The sequence below is a fragment of the Lactuca sativa genome, chromosome 4, assembly GCF_002870075.4.
Source record: "Lactuca sativa cultivar Salinas chromosome 4, Lsat_Salinas_v11, whole genome shotgun sequence".
NCBI lineage: Eukaryota > Viridiplantae > Streptophyta > Magnoliopsida > Asterales > Asteraceae > Lactuca > Lactuca sativa.
The window spans coordinates 196,051,174-196,064,469 of NC_056626.2; the positions used below are offsets into that span (position 1 = coordinate 196,051,174).

General features: G+C 31.4%; 1 protein-coding gene across 2 annotated transcripts; it reads left to right on the forward strand.

Annotated features, from left to right (window-relative positions):
- The first annotated feature begins 1,406 nt into the window (after positions 1–1,406).
- LOC111905827 (tRNase Z TRZ1) lies at positions 1,407–4,666 on the forward strand. Of its 2 annotated transcripts, none has more exons than XR_002855008.3 (9): positions 1,407–1,564; positions 2,071–2,342; positions 2,442–2,604; positions 2,705–2,775; positions 3,555–3,650; positions 3,745–3,858; positions 3,942–4,010; positions 4,093–4,159; positions 4,450–4,518. XR_002855008.3 is itself a non-coding variant. In XM_023901547.3 (9 exons), the coding sequence occupies exons 1-9, from the start codon at positions 1,474–1,476 to the stop codon at positions 4,522–4,524; spliced, it is 1,026 nt and encodes a 341-aa protein (XP_023757315.1). In that variant the 5' UTR covers positions 1,407–1,473; the 3' UTR covers positions 4,525–4,666. The 2 variants fall into 2 exon arrangements, 1 of the variants encoding a protein (XP_023757315.1); XM_023901547.3 differs by having other exon boundaries at positions 4,085–4,159; positions 4,450–4,666.
- The last annotated feature ends 8,630 nt before the right edge of the window (positions 4,667–13,296 follow it).

The following is a 13,296-nucleotide window of genomic DNA, read 5'->3' on the forward strand; positions in this document are numbered from 1 at the left end:
TCTTCCTCTTAGATCCATAGGTCTCGAGATTTCTATTCTTTTTATTACATATTTACCACATAAACACATGAAATCACACATAGCATACAAATACACATAGATCTACACATTTTACTTGTATTCTCCCCCATAAAACATATGAAAACCGAAAATAGAGGGGTATGAACTCACCTTTTCTTGTGGATCTCGGTTTTGAAAAAGAAATGAAAGAAGTTTGATGCTATTTTCGGCCCTAGCAAGCTTTCTTGGGTGGATCTCAAACTTAAGAAGCTTCTAAGGAGTAGATCATGAAAATTGTGCGAGTTAGGAAGAAGTTTTGATGAAGTAAAGAGTCTAGGTTATGGATCTAAATAATAACTTACCAATGATGATGATTATTGTGGAATAACCTTCTTGAAAAGCCCTAGATCTCGAAATTTTGGTGGAGGAAAGGAAAGTGTTCTTGAGAGAACATGGAATGAGAATTTGAAGTTGTGTGGGTGTGTTCTCCTTGTGTTATCGGCCGAAGAAGAAAAAGAGAGGGGAGAAGAGAGAGAGAGTTCCATGGATACATGAGCCTTGCATGGTAGTATGGGATGTAATTGTTTTATTATTTGTTGTGCAATATAGAGGTGGCACCTCCAAAGTCAACCTCCATTTCGTTTTTTTATTTTTTATTTATTTTTTAATTTTTTTTTTATGTTGGCCGAGAATGGGCTAAGGAGAGCATCAGAGGAATGTTTTGGGCCTTTTTGTGTTTGAGTGCATAATATGGCCCCAATTTGATGGTTTTCGGCCCATTGGCCCTTTTAGAGAAATTCACGGCCCAATATTCATCAAGTATGAGTTTTATGGCCCATTAGGGCTAATTAGATTTGTTATGGCCCAATAAGGCCCATTAAAGATAACTAGTCCATTCTAGGCTTATGAGGCCCAAAATGTTATGTTTCATGCAAATGGGTCCAATTAGCGTCCATTTAAGGGTCCTAAGCCCAAAGTAGTCAAAATTGGAAACATATTGGCCCATTAGGCCCAATAAGGAAGTCCTAGTCCAAAATGGATTTAAATCGGAATTTTTAGGGTTTACAGCTTTCGTTGACTATTTGAAAGTTTGTATAGGGTGTTTGATGGAAATTTTTGTTGTTATTAAATAAGCATCATACATGCTTTCACATTTTTGGTTCACAAATGTTATCATTGTTATTGTTACAAGGTATAGAATTCGTAGTTGTGACATAAACTCATTTATGACCTGTTTAATAAACAGGTTGACGGGTTGGTGGGTTGTAAAACTCAACCCAAACCCGTTTATTTCGTGTCGTGTCGCTGGTCATTTCGTGAGTCGTGTCGAGAATTGTCAGATCTAAAATTTCATTTCATAATTAGCATTGGAGTATTAAAATCGGATAAACCAGATAACAAATCCGAACCGATCCGATAGGAAAAACGGATATGACCACATAACCCGTTACACCAGAGGTTTTTCACGGTTTAATGTCCGAACCCCATGTACTCTCTCGCCTTCCCTTACTCCGTTTTCTTTTTCGTCTTCGTAATCTCCGGCGTCTCCGCCTCCGCGATATAGGTACCTCTCTCTCTCTCTCTCTCTCTCTCTCTCTCTCTCTCTTCCACTTCATACCCATGCGTGCTTGCTTATGCAGGTGATAAAAAAACGAGACACGTTTGTTTAGTGAATGCATATGCAGTTCTTTGCTAGATTATTTTGTTTGTTGATGTGTTCTGTAAAGTTGTTTGATTAGAGGATTCATTGCATAGTTCTAATGTCGGATAAGTGTATATTTAGTGATCGTCCGCCAAGTGTTCGATGTAATGTCAATGCGAGATGGTGGGGAGCCACTCGATCAAATAGACAAATATCATTAAAAAAATATGAAATTTATAGATAGAAACCACGGTGTATAAAAATTTCTGTTGTGTACCTCATCCAAACGGTTTTGTAGGAGTAATAACTTGAAAATCTGTGCATAGAAAGCTGTCATTTGCAACCTCGGATGCCATTTTTAGTCTTCTTGATGTTTTATTTCGAATTTATTTCAAGAACATTAGTGATCCTGTTTGACATACTTACAGGTGTAAGCTTATTACAATCAGAAGTGAAACAAGAGCACCAAAGCTTTTCATTGTCCCTTTTCTCCAGAATCTTCAGTTTGATAATAATGGAAACAAAGAAGAAACAAGGTTTAAATATTGAAGGATACCCAATTGAAGGTTTATCAATAGCTGGACATGAAACTTGTATAATTCTCCCTAGTTTTAATTTAGCCTTTGATATTGGAAAATGCCCTCAAAGAGCCATTTCTCAACAATTCCTCTTCATCTCTCATGGTCACATGGATCACATTGTATGTAACACACAAACACACTCTCTTTTTTTTATATTGTTAGTATTTTTCTTCTTGAATATTATTATAAAAAGTTGAAAGTTTATTTTTTTCTTTTAGGGAGGATTGCCTATGTATGTTGCAACTCGTGGTTTATACAGAATGGCTCCACCTACAATTATTATACCAAAAGTCATTAAAGAAAATGTTGAAAAGATCTTTGAAGCACATAGGGCCATGGATCAATCAGAATTGAAGCATACATTGATTGGATTAGATATTGGTAATTAAAAAAAAAAAAAGAAATTCACTTTATTTTTACTAATTTCAGTCGATGTTAAATACTTAAATCAAATTGATACATCAATATCTTTGTATCTCAGGGGAAGAGTTCTACTTGAGAAAAGATTTGAAAGTAAAAGCATTTAAGACATGCCATGTCATCCCAAGTCAGGTTAGTTTTCTTTACTCATTGCTAAGATGCCTTTTTTTAATGCTAAAAAGTTAGAAAATAAGTAAATAACCATTATATTATTTGGTTTTTACAAATTTGAATCACATCTTTTATCTTTATATTGCAATAACTTTTAAATTATTATGTTAGACAGTTATAACCGAAATAGATTATTCGTATACAATTAGTTTTAGTTAAATTATCTTATCACTGAAAAAACCATTTATCAATTAAATATATTACATTTAACACACTCTAATAAATAGGGTTTTCTGCAGAAAAGTCCCATTATTTTGGGAAATTTTTGATAAAGTCCTACTTTTTTTTTAACAGAAAAGTCTTGATTATTTAATTTTACATAATAATCTGTCATTTCCTGTTAAAATAAAAATTTTGACTTTTTCGTTAATTTAGGCAAAATATTAAATAATCACAACTTTTCAGTTCAAAAAAAAAAAATCTAGGACTTTATCAAAAAATTTCCCAAAATAACGGGACTTTTCTGCAGAAAACCCCTAATAAATATTAAACATGAATTTATAATATAATATCACAAGCAACAAATATTGTATATCAAAAAAATACTATACAAATAATTAATAAAAAATGTATAAAGTTGAAGGAACATATTGTACAAAGGAAAGTTTAGTGTAAAGCAATTTGTTTTTTCACACAACAAAAGGACTTTAAAATTTAAATACTATCAACTTTATTATCATTAAAGTTATATGATGTTGTTTGATATTAATTTCCTCAAGTTTTTGACTCATATGAATCAGGGTTATATAGTTTATTCTGTGAAACAAAAGCTTAAACCTGAATATGTTGGACTTCAAGGGGAAGAAATCAAGAAATTGAAGTTCTCAGGTGTGGAGGTTTGTCTTTGTTTTTCAAATTATATATATTTTTTAATTTATAATTGACATAAATCAAATAGTAAAAAATATAATAATTTTTTATTTTTGACAGATAACAAATACAACAACATCACCTGAAGTAGCTTTTACAGGGGATACTACATCCGACTTCATACTTGATCCTCACAATCTTGATGCATTAAAAGCAAAGATTCTCATTATGGAGGCAAGAAGATCTGTTTTTGATCATTATTATTATTTTTTTTTTTTAATTTTTTTAATTTGCGTGTTTGTTTTCTTCATGTTTAGAGTACTTATGTGGAGAATACAATGTCAGTGGAGAATGCAAGAGACTATGGACACACACATTTATCTGAGGTCAAATCTTTTGTTTTTTTGACTTTTGACTTTTGACTTTTGACTTTTGACTTTTGATTGTTGTGGTAAATCAGATAATCAGTCATGCTGAAAGATTTGAGAACAAAGCAATTGTATTGATCCACTTTTCAGCTCGGTATCACTTGGATGTAAGTTTTACTACTTTACCATTAACCCCTTTTATTAATTTGTCCTTAGACATAAGGGTAAAATGGTCATTTTTCCAGCTCATTCGGTCCAAAAAAGAAACAATCTTTGTTAATATCTATGACAGTATACAACGTAACAAGTTGTACCGTGTTTGACACACATTGGACTTGGACTACTGTTAGATCTTTTGTTTGTTTAAAAAGACGTAAATGCCCTTCTCTAGGTAGTAATAAAAAATAGTGATAGAAATTGAGGTGAGATGTGGTTGAATGAATGAATGAATATTTAGGTGATTGAAAAAGCTGTTGCTGCATTGCGAGCACCATTGGCAGGGCGTGTTTTTGCACTAACGGAGGGCTTCTAGGATCTGTTGTGTTTTTTTTTTTTTTGTGTATTTGAGAATTGAGATGATTGTGTTTATTAATTTATTTTAACTTGATTCATAAAACTTCAAAAGTATGAAACTCAGTGTTGCCCCATTTAAATGTTTATTTTTTTACACTCGAGTGACGTGAAGATGACAGTTTTGTCGCCTCTCCATGTCCACGTGTCTAGATGATTTGTAATGTGAATGTCCTTCAAAGCAAAGCGTTAGTTGTTAGAGTTCAATAAGAGCACCACCGAATATAAATTGGATCGAGTGGATGACTTATTGGCCAACAAACAAATTATGGTTAACGAATATTTTCTACATGTCCATGCTTGTGTTAATAACCATTTACATCCGATTCGGTTGCATCGCGAGTGTTGATAACAATTTACCTCAAACTCGGTGCATCGGGAGTGTTAATAATAACCACCCTAGCATGACACAAGGGCAACCTAGACCATACAGTCATCAACAACCCATCAAGAAAGAATTACTATAAATTCTCTTTGCAAAATAAAAACATGCAGGTTATTATTGTTTTCTGATGTATGGTTCTGAATATCATACCACAAAGCCACATATATCAGTTTTCTCCTACCATCAAAAACCATTAGTTCAACTTCAAGGTCATTTGTGTTGTTGGCGATTGCAACTAATATGATTGATTAGATCATATTCCATATTCCAAGCCTCCCTATTTAGTGGAAAGATTCATATGGTTATATCACCTGAATATAATAGTAAACATGATAGATTTAGTTGTTAAAAAGACACAAAGACCCTTATTACATATACCAAAATCAAAACCCAAAAAATGATCATAATTTAAAATAACAGGCTTATTCAACTTTTGTTATTGAATTACATTCCATTCTATGACAACCAAATGTGTGACAGCATTGTACTTTGAGAAATCCGCCTAATTATATAGCAATGTCATACACTTGCAGCCATTTGCTGCTATAATTTGATGTAATTTTCAAAGTATAATGTCCTAGTTAGTGAAAATTTGAAAGTGTAATGCTATAAAATGTTGTGAGATCATCAATGTAGCCCTAAAATCCACTTTTCTAACACCATTCGAAATTTGTCTCTTTATCCTCATCTTTGTGCCCGACTATAGGTAAGATCCCAAAACTTTTATAGTAACATCACGTGAGCTGCTTACAACTAGACCTGACAATGAGGCGAGTTTGGAGCGAATCGACCTTAATCCAAACCCTTTTAACAAATTCCAAAACCCGATCCAAACCCGCTTCGTAACCCGCAGGGTTTTAAATAATCAAACCCATACCCTTATCCACCGAATTAGTAGATATCCAAACCCGCCCTGTAACCCGTAGGTTTTTTGAATAATCAAACTCATTTTACTTAAATCATAAAATCACATTTGTTAAATAGAACAAATGTTGATTTAGAAACACATTATGTACTCGAAGAGTTTTGATTGGAATTAAAATCATTATGTACATGGGGATCATGTAAGAAGATGTATCATCTTAATTTTTTAATGATTAACAAACAAATTATTAAACTTTCTTACCATCGTTTGTCATCACCAGCCAAGAACATCTAAGTGCACTTACTGCTAACAACTTCCCTATAATTACTTTTAAAAAAAACTGAAACTGGTAATAAAATATACTCTTGTAGCCGAGACATTTGAACTGTAGCATTAAGAATTGAAAACCATTAACAAATAACATCTATATCTATATCATATCATCATATCATATCATATCATACTATATTATAAAGGAATCATTTTTTCTTTCATCACACTCATTTGAAACTCCCATGCATTTTTTCTTTCACCACATTAATTTTGTGACATCCCCAATTTCACGGTCAGAAAAGACTGATTTGTTTATGCTTGTTTTTAAAATCAGAGTAATCTTTTAAAGAAAACAGTTGCGGAATTTGTTCCCAAAATATGATAAAGATTTATCAAAGCATTTCTTTAAAGAAATGTATTTTTATTATATAACAAAATCTCGGGATATCATGTTCCGATACAGACACATAAGCATAAACAGAACTTACATTATTTATACTAAAGATTTACATCTCCTTTAATCTCTCAGTGCAAAGCAGCTTCGTATCGATACCTGTGATACAATTAAACTGAGTGGGTCAGGCTTGGGAGCCTGGTGAGCATATAGGGTTTTCGACCCACAATAATATAATTATTATATTCAACCGTTAAACAATCAACCCAATTACCCATCACCATTATCTTCTTTATTTCTTAAGGTTTTACCCTATTAATCAACTATCCTTCCTTCATTCATTCCTAAGGATTGACCTAAGGAATTAGCACAAACTTCCATTTCTACATAAGGCGCATCTGCCAATATTATCCTTTAAGCGCCTCTGCCAGGATTACGTCATACACTATGAGGCGCGACTGCCAGGTTTATGACATTCTCTTTTAGGCGCATCTGCCGACATTATGTTATAAGCGCATCTGCCAAGATTATCCTATAAGCGCATCTGCCAAGATTACCCTATAAGCGCATCTACCTATGTTACGACAATCTCTATTTGGCGCGTCTGCCAAGATCACGACATTTACTACTTGGTGCATCTACCGATATTATTCTCAAGCGCATCTGCTAGTTTTATGACATTCCTTAATTGGTGCATCTACCAATATCATTCTTAATCATCTTTCATACCTCATCATTTTATCACATACCAACTATCTCATCTACCCATGTTCTACCCAACATATTTGTAGATATAAAATACATATACAGTTTAACTCATTTAAAAACTATATAAAACATTCATTCCATACTCATCTCAAATAAACAACAATATATAAACACATAGCACGTATTTTATAACAAATACTTCATATTTATGTGTTAGAAGAAAGTAACCACACACTCTTCCAAACATATACTTAATACATTCAAACAATACTTGTATTATACCAGTGTTTATGAAAGGGACTATACACCCACACGTATAAACAACTTTATATTATACACATAACACGTATTTTATAGAAAATACTTAATATTGATGTGTTAGAAGAAAGTAACTACACACTCACACATATAAACAACTTTATATTATACACACAGCACATATTTCATAGCAAATACTTAATATTTATGTGTTAGAAGAAAGTGACCACACATTCACACATATAAACAACTATATATATATACACATAGCACGTATTTTATAAAATACTTCATATCTATGTGTAAGACGAAAGTGACTATACACTCACTTGATCAGAAGATGATCGGACAGCACTACGGCTTGTAGAAGTAGTATCTCTCCGCAGATCTAGAAGATCTTCACAAAAATCGAACTTCTCGCGGGCAGAGCTTTGGTTCGGGAATCACGCTCTTCGGGATTCTCGGGGCTTCGGATCTTGCTTCGGGACTCGAGAATGATACCGGGGCTTCGGGGTACTTCTGGCATGCAAATCAAGGTAAAACGGGAGAGAGAGAAGAGAGAAAATAGCAACCCTAAACGTCTGGCCCTTCAAATCTATTTATAGGGCAAATTTGGCCCTTGCCACGTCGTGGCAACCTTTTTCCACGTCGTGGGGTTGGTCGTCACTGCATGCGTCATCCCAAGTTGCATCCGGGGGCCTCCTGGAGGTGTCAGGAGACTTGCCACGTCGTGGCACTGCTTGCCACGTCGTGGCACTGCTTGCCACGTCGTGGTCTCTGACAGTTTTGGGGTTTCGCGCCCCGAACTTCAGAAATTCATAACTTTCGCATACGAACTCCGTTTTCGACGTTCTTTATATCGACGCGAAGGTGAGATTATGCTCTACAACTCTCGTTTAGACTCCATTGGCTAATTTTGACTTTATTTTTAATATATTATAAGTATATTACTTATATATTATCTTTAGTAGGCCGGGACAGAAAAACTCCGTTATAAACTCATAACTCCTTCATCTGAACTCCGTTTTCGTCTGTCTTTTTATCATTGGACTACTATCGAAGAAATCTTCGACTCTCGTTTAGATCACTAAGGATAGATATCTATCTACCTTAAATTCACTATTTATGTCGCGCTGGGTCGCGCTAGGTCGTGCCGGTTCTGTCGCGAAACTTCGACAGGTCATAACTTCTTCGTTATAACTCAGATTTCGACATTCTTTATATACATGGAAACCTTGTGATATATACTACAACTTGGTTAAGATTAATCATTCTAAATAATCTTCCATCAAAAAGTCATTTTTTGATGCTTATCGTCTCTAAATTGACTAGCCCTAATCTACGGGCGTTACAAATTTGAAACTCCCATGACTTTTCAATTTCTTTCTAATAATGATTATAAGTTGGTTAATAAAATTAAATTAATATCAAACCTAAAGTGTAATTATATATAAACTAAATTTCAATATTAAAAGAATATATTTACTTCTACTTATAAAGTTATGTTTTTTTTTAACTTTTTACATATTATACTTAATTTATTAGTTTTAATATATTGTTGGATGTAAACCATTATAATTTTAAAGCTACAACTTTTGAACAATTTGTATAAAATATTTAAATTATAAACTTAAATATAACGTTATAGGAGCAACTTAAATATAAATTTTTGTTTAACTTAAACAACCCAAATAATATTTTGTAAATAGTTAATATTGATAAATTGTAGTGTCTTTCTAATAATAATTATAACTTGGTAAATAAGATTAAATAAATATCAAACTTAAAGTGTAATCATAAATAAACTAAATTTCAATATTGAAATAATATATTTACTTCTACTTATAAAGTTGTCTTCAATTTTTAACACATTATATTTAATTTATTATATTTAATATGTTGTTGTATGTAAACCATTATCAATTTAAAGCTACAACTTTTGAACAGTTTGGACTAAATACTTAAACTGTTAATTTAAATATAACATTACGGTGTCAACTTAAATATAAATTTAAGTTCCACTTAAAAATTCCAATGAATATTTTGTGAATAGTTAAAAGTGATAAATTGTAGTGCTAAATGCAAAAACTAAATTATAATATCAATTTAACTAAAATATTTCCTAAAGATATTTGTATAATCGTTAAAAGTTTTTAAATAAGTAGCTTAAAATAACTTACAATAACAATAGTTAACATAACTCTATATAAATTGTTATATTGTTACCTTTAAAATAAAAAAACAATGTCTGACGTTTTAAATAATTATTAGGATAAAAATTAAAACGTTAAGAAAATAAATTTTAAAAAATTAATTAACAATAACAAAAACTATAAATAACATTAATCCATATATTATATTTAATTATATTCATGAGTAACTCGCAGGTAGAAGTCATTCAAACGCTTGAGATTATACAATTATAATAGATGTGTATATTATTATATAATTCAAAAGAATCAATATAGTATATCAATTTAGTATACGAATTATTATATCAAACTTAACAACAACGTTATTGTTATATTAAAAAAAACATATATTTGTATAAATTTCAACTATATAGGTGCTTTTGCGCAATACGCGTGCATTCACATTGTATACTTATAAAGGAAACATTTTTCCTTTCACCACATTTATTTGAAACTCCCATGCATTTTTCCTTTCACCACATTCATTTGAAACTCACATGACTTTTCAATTTCTTTCTAATAATGATTGTAAGTTGATTAATAAGATTAAATAAATATCAAACCTAAAGTGTAATCATGTATAAACTAAATTTCAATATTAAAAAAATATCTTTACTTCTACTTATAAACTTATGTTTTTTTAACTTTTAACGCATTATATTTAATTTATTAGTTCTAATATATTGTTGTATGTAAACCATTATCATTTCAAAGCTATAACTTTTGAACAATTTGTATAAAATACTTAAATTATAAATTTAAATATAACATTAAATGATCAACTTAAATATAAATTTTAGTTTAACTTAAACAACCCAAAGAATATTTTGTAAATAGTTAAAAATGATAAATTGTAGTGTCTTTTTGATAATGATTATAACTTGGTTAATAAGGTTAAATAAATATCAACGTAAAGTGTAATCATAAATAAACTAAATTTCAATATTAAAATAATATATTACTTCTACTTATAAAGTTATATCTTTAACTTTTAACATATTATACTTAATTTATTAGATTTAATATGTTGTTATATGTAAACCATTATCAGTTTAAAGCTACAACTTTTGAACAGTTTGGACAAAATACTTAAATTGTTAATTAAAATATAACATTATAGTGTCAACCTAAATATAAATTTCAGTTCCACTTAAAAAACCCAATGAATATTTTGTATTTATAAGGTTATGTTAACTATTTCCGAATTCTTCATTAACCCCAATGAATCTCGAGTTCTATCAAATAAGGGATGGCTAGGTGAAATCATATTGGATGTAGGATATGTTTGTTATATAAATATACTATTTGGAAAATCCACTTGAAGCACCTCACTAAGATCCTGCCTAGACATCACTCACATAAGTAGACCAATCAATATTCTAAATGGAATTATCGATAAATCTTATTTATACCTTCTTAATAATGACTATGAACTTAAATGTAAGTTACACTTAAAAGCATAGTAAGTGTACCAAACACATATGTTTTCTAGCAAAAACTTGGAAACTTTGACGCCAAATACTTCTTTCGGCCAAGCTTTCCGACGTTGCATCGCCCCATTAAAATGCTAGAAAACTCAGAAGATTGGATTTCTAGAGATAGAAAGAAGTGTTTGGGAGTTAATGTGTGAAGAAATGAGGCACAAAATCAGACTATACGCAGAAACTTTTGAAAAACATGTCGAACCCTGCTCACATGGCGGCTTCTGGTTGGGCCACGTCACCATCGAGTTGTTGGGAGGGGAGGAGTCTTCTGGTGCCACGTATCGTTCGTCGGGTGGTGCCACATCGCCATATGTAGGTAAATTCTTGCGTTCTTTGGATCTCAATAGCTAATCCACATTATATTTTTTATTTTACAATCTATAAATATTACATTATAAAAATACTTTATGAAATTCATAATTTCTTCATACGAACTCGGTTCTCGAAGGTCTTTATATCTATAGATTCGTATTTACAAGCACATCAACTCTTGTTTACATTGTTTTGACTAACGAGTAACCTATTCTCATTTTGTGTTTTACAACAAACACCGACGCACTCTATCGAACACGTAACTTCGAAAAATCATAACTTCCTTATATGACGTCATATTATGACGTTCTTTATATTTACGGGTTCATAATCACGACTACTACAACTTTCATCAACATTATCTATTCAAAATACTATTTTTATTATAAATATTATTTAACGTAATTCGTTAAGTGTATAAGGTTTTAAACAAATATTATAAGCCCATATTATTTGTCTATAAAACATGTACACAATAATTAAATAGAATTATCATTTATATAACCCATATTGTGTACAAATAATTCTTATTTATTTACAATTATCCTATTCGAGGATTTTAACTATTAAAAAAAAATAATAATAGTAATTATATCCCTTAAACGTCTAGCCCGAATTCATGGGTGTTACACATGATTTGTTTTCTAACCCATTTTATGGTGTTTTACTTGGTTATAAGCTAGAAAATTATTTATATTGATGAATTTGGGTTTAGGTAAAAACCAATCATGAATCCTGGTTATAATTATAAGTAATGGAGTTGAGAAGCAAGTAATCGATTGAATTCTATGATCATATGGTGATTCTGATGCACTAATCCCAAATGGATGCTTAAAATTATAAAACGTGATTAAAACATGGACTTGGTCATTCCATGGCTTATGTTGTGTAACAAAGATAAGTGACCCTTATGAGTGAACCTATGATCCTGGAATTTAGTTTGATTCATTAGGATATAGTCATGAAGCATATTCGAGTAACTGTAAATAGTAAACCCATGATTTCATCCTCACTTTCATCATCATAGGGTCACCTTGTCATTGATTTATCCTGGTTATTTAGTACCTTCATACATGTCCAAGATGAAACAACACCACCGTTTGTATTTGGAACCGTCTATAGTGAGTTTAAAACTAAACCGAGAGCAGACATTAATTAGGGTTTATGTCGGTTGGTGTGATGAGGGTACCATGGTGGAGGAGGCAACAATATTGGTCATGAGGGATAAGCAGAAGAATATAAAAATAAAAGTACTAAATATAGAAATAAAGTCCGATAATGCTTATAGTGAGTATAAGGATTATAGTGATTGGATTACGTAAATCCTTGAGTGAAAATACGATCGACATTGGAAGAGACAATACAAATCGGTGAAGGTAGAGGGAAACAGGAGGAGATCACAAGACAACGACACCAAAGATGATGGTGGTCAAGGATCGTGATCGACAACGACGACAACATGGAGGTCACTGATGATTTTTGTCAATGAGGGCCGAGTACATATCCGAAAAAAATAAAGAGGACATGTCAAGTTCCTTAGAAATAGAGACTCGATACTATGTTGGATAGTAGAAAATCCCCGTTAAATTTAAAGTTTACAATGCATTACCTAACGATATATAATACATACACAGTGTTACAAAAGAGTCCCTACATTATCCATAAAAAATAAAAAACTCTATAATAAATATTATAAAACAACCAAACTTGTAATCTCTTTATATGAACTTTTTCAATCATTATATTGGATCACAAAGATTTTCGACAAATTATTAAATAGGCGAACTCATACAAAAACCAATAAAATAACATAAATACCGAATCCACAAATAAATTGATAAGTTTTATTGTGGTAATTTTTTT

Bases quoted from the DNA above. Each gene is read 5' to 3' on its own strand.
- LOC111905827 (XM_023901547.3), top strand. From the start codon at position 1,474: ATGTCCGAACCCCATGTACTCTCTCGCCTTCCCTTACTCCGTTTTCTT. The intron at 3,651-3,744 runs GTTTGTCTTTGT...TATTTTTGACAG, and splicing joins TGAAGTTCTCAGGTGTGGAG to ATAACAAATACAACAACATC. The intron at 4,011-4,084 runs GTCAAATCTTTT...GTGGTAAATCAG, and splicing joins GACACACACATTTATCTGAG to ATAATCAGTCATGCTGAAAG.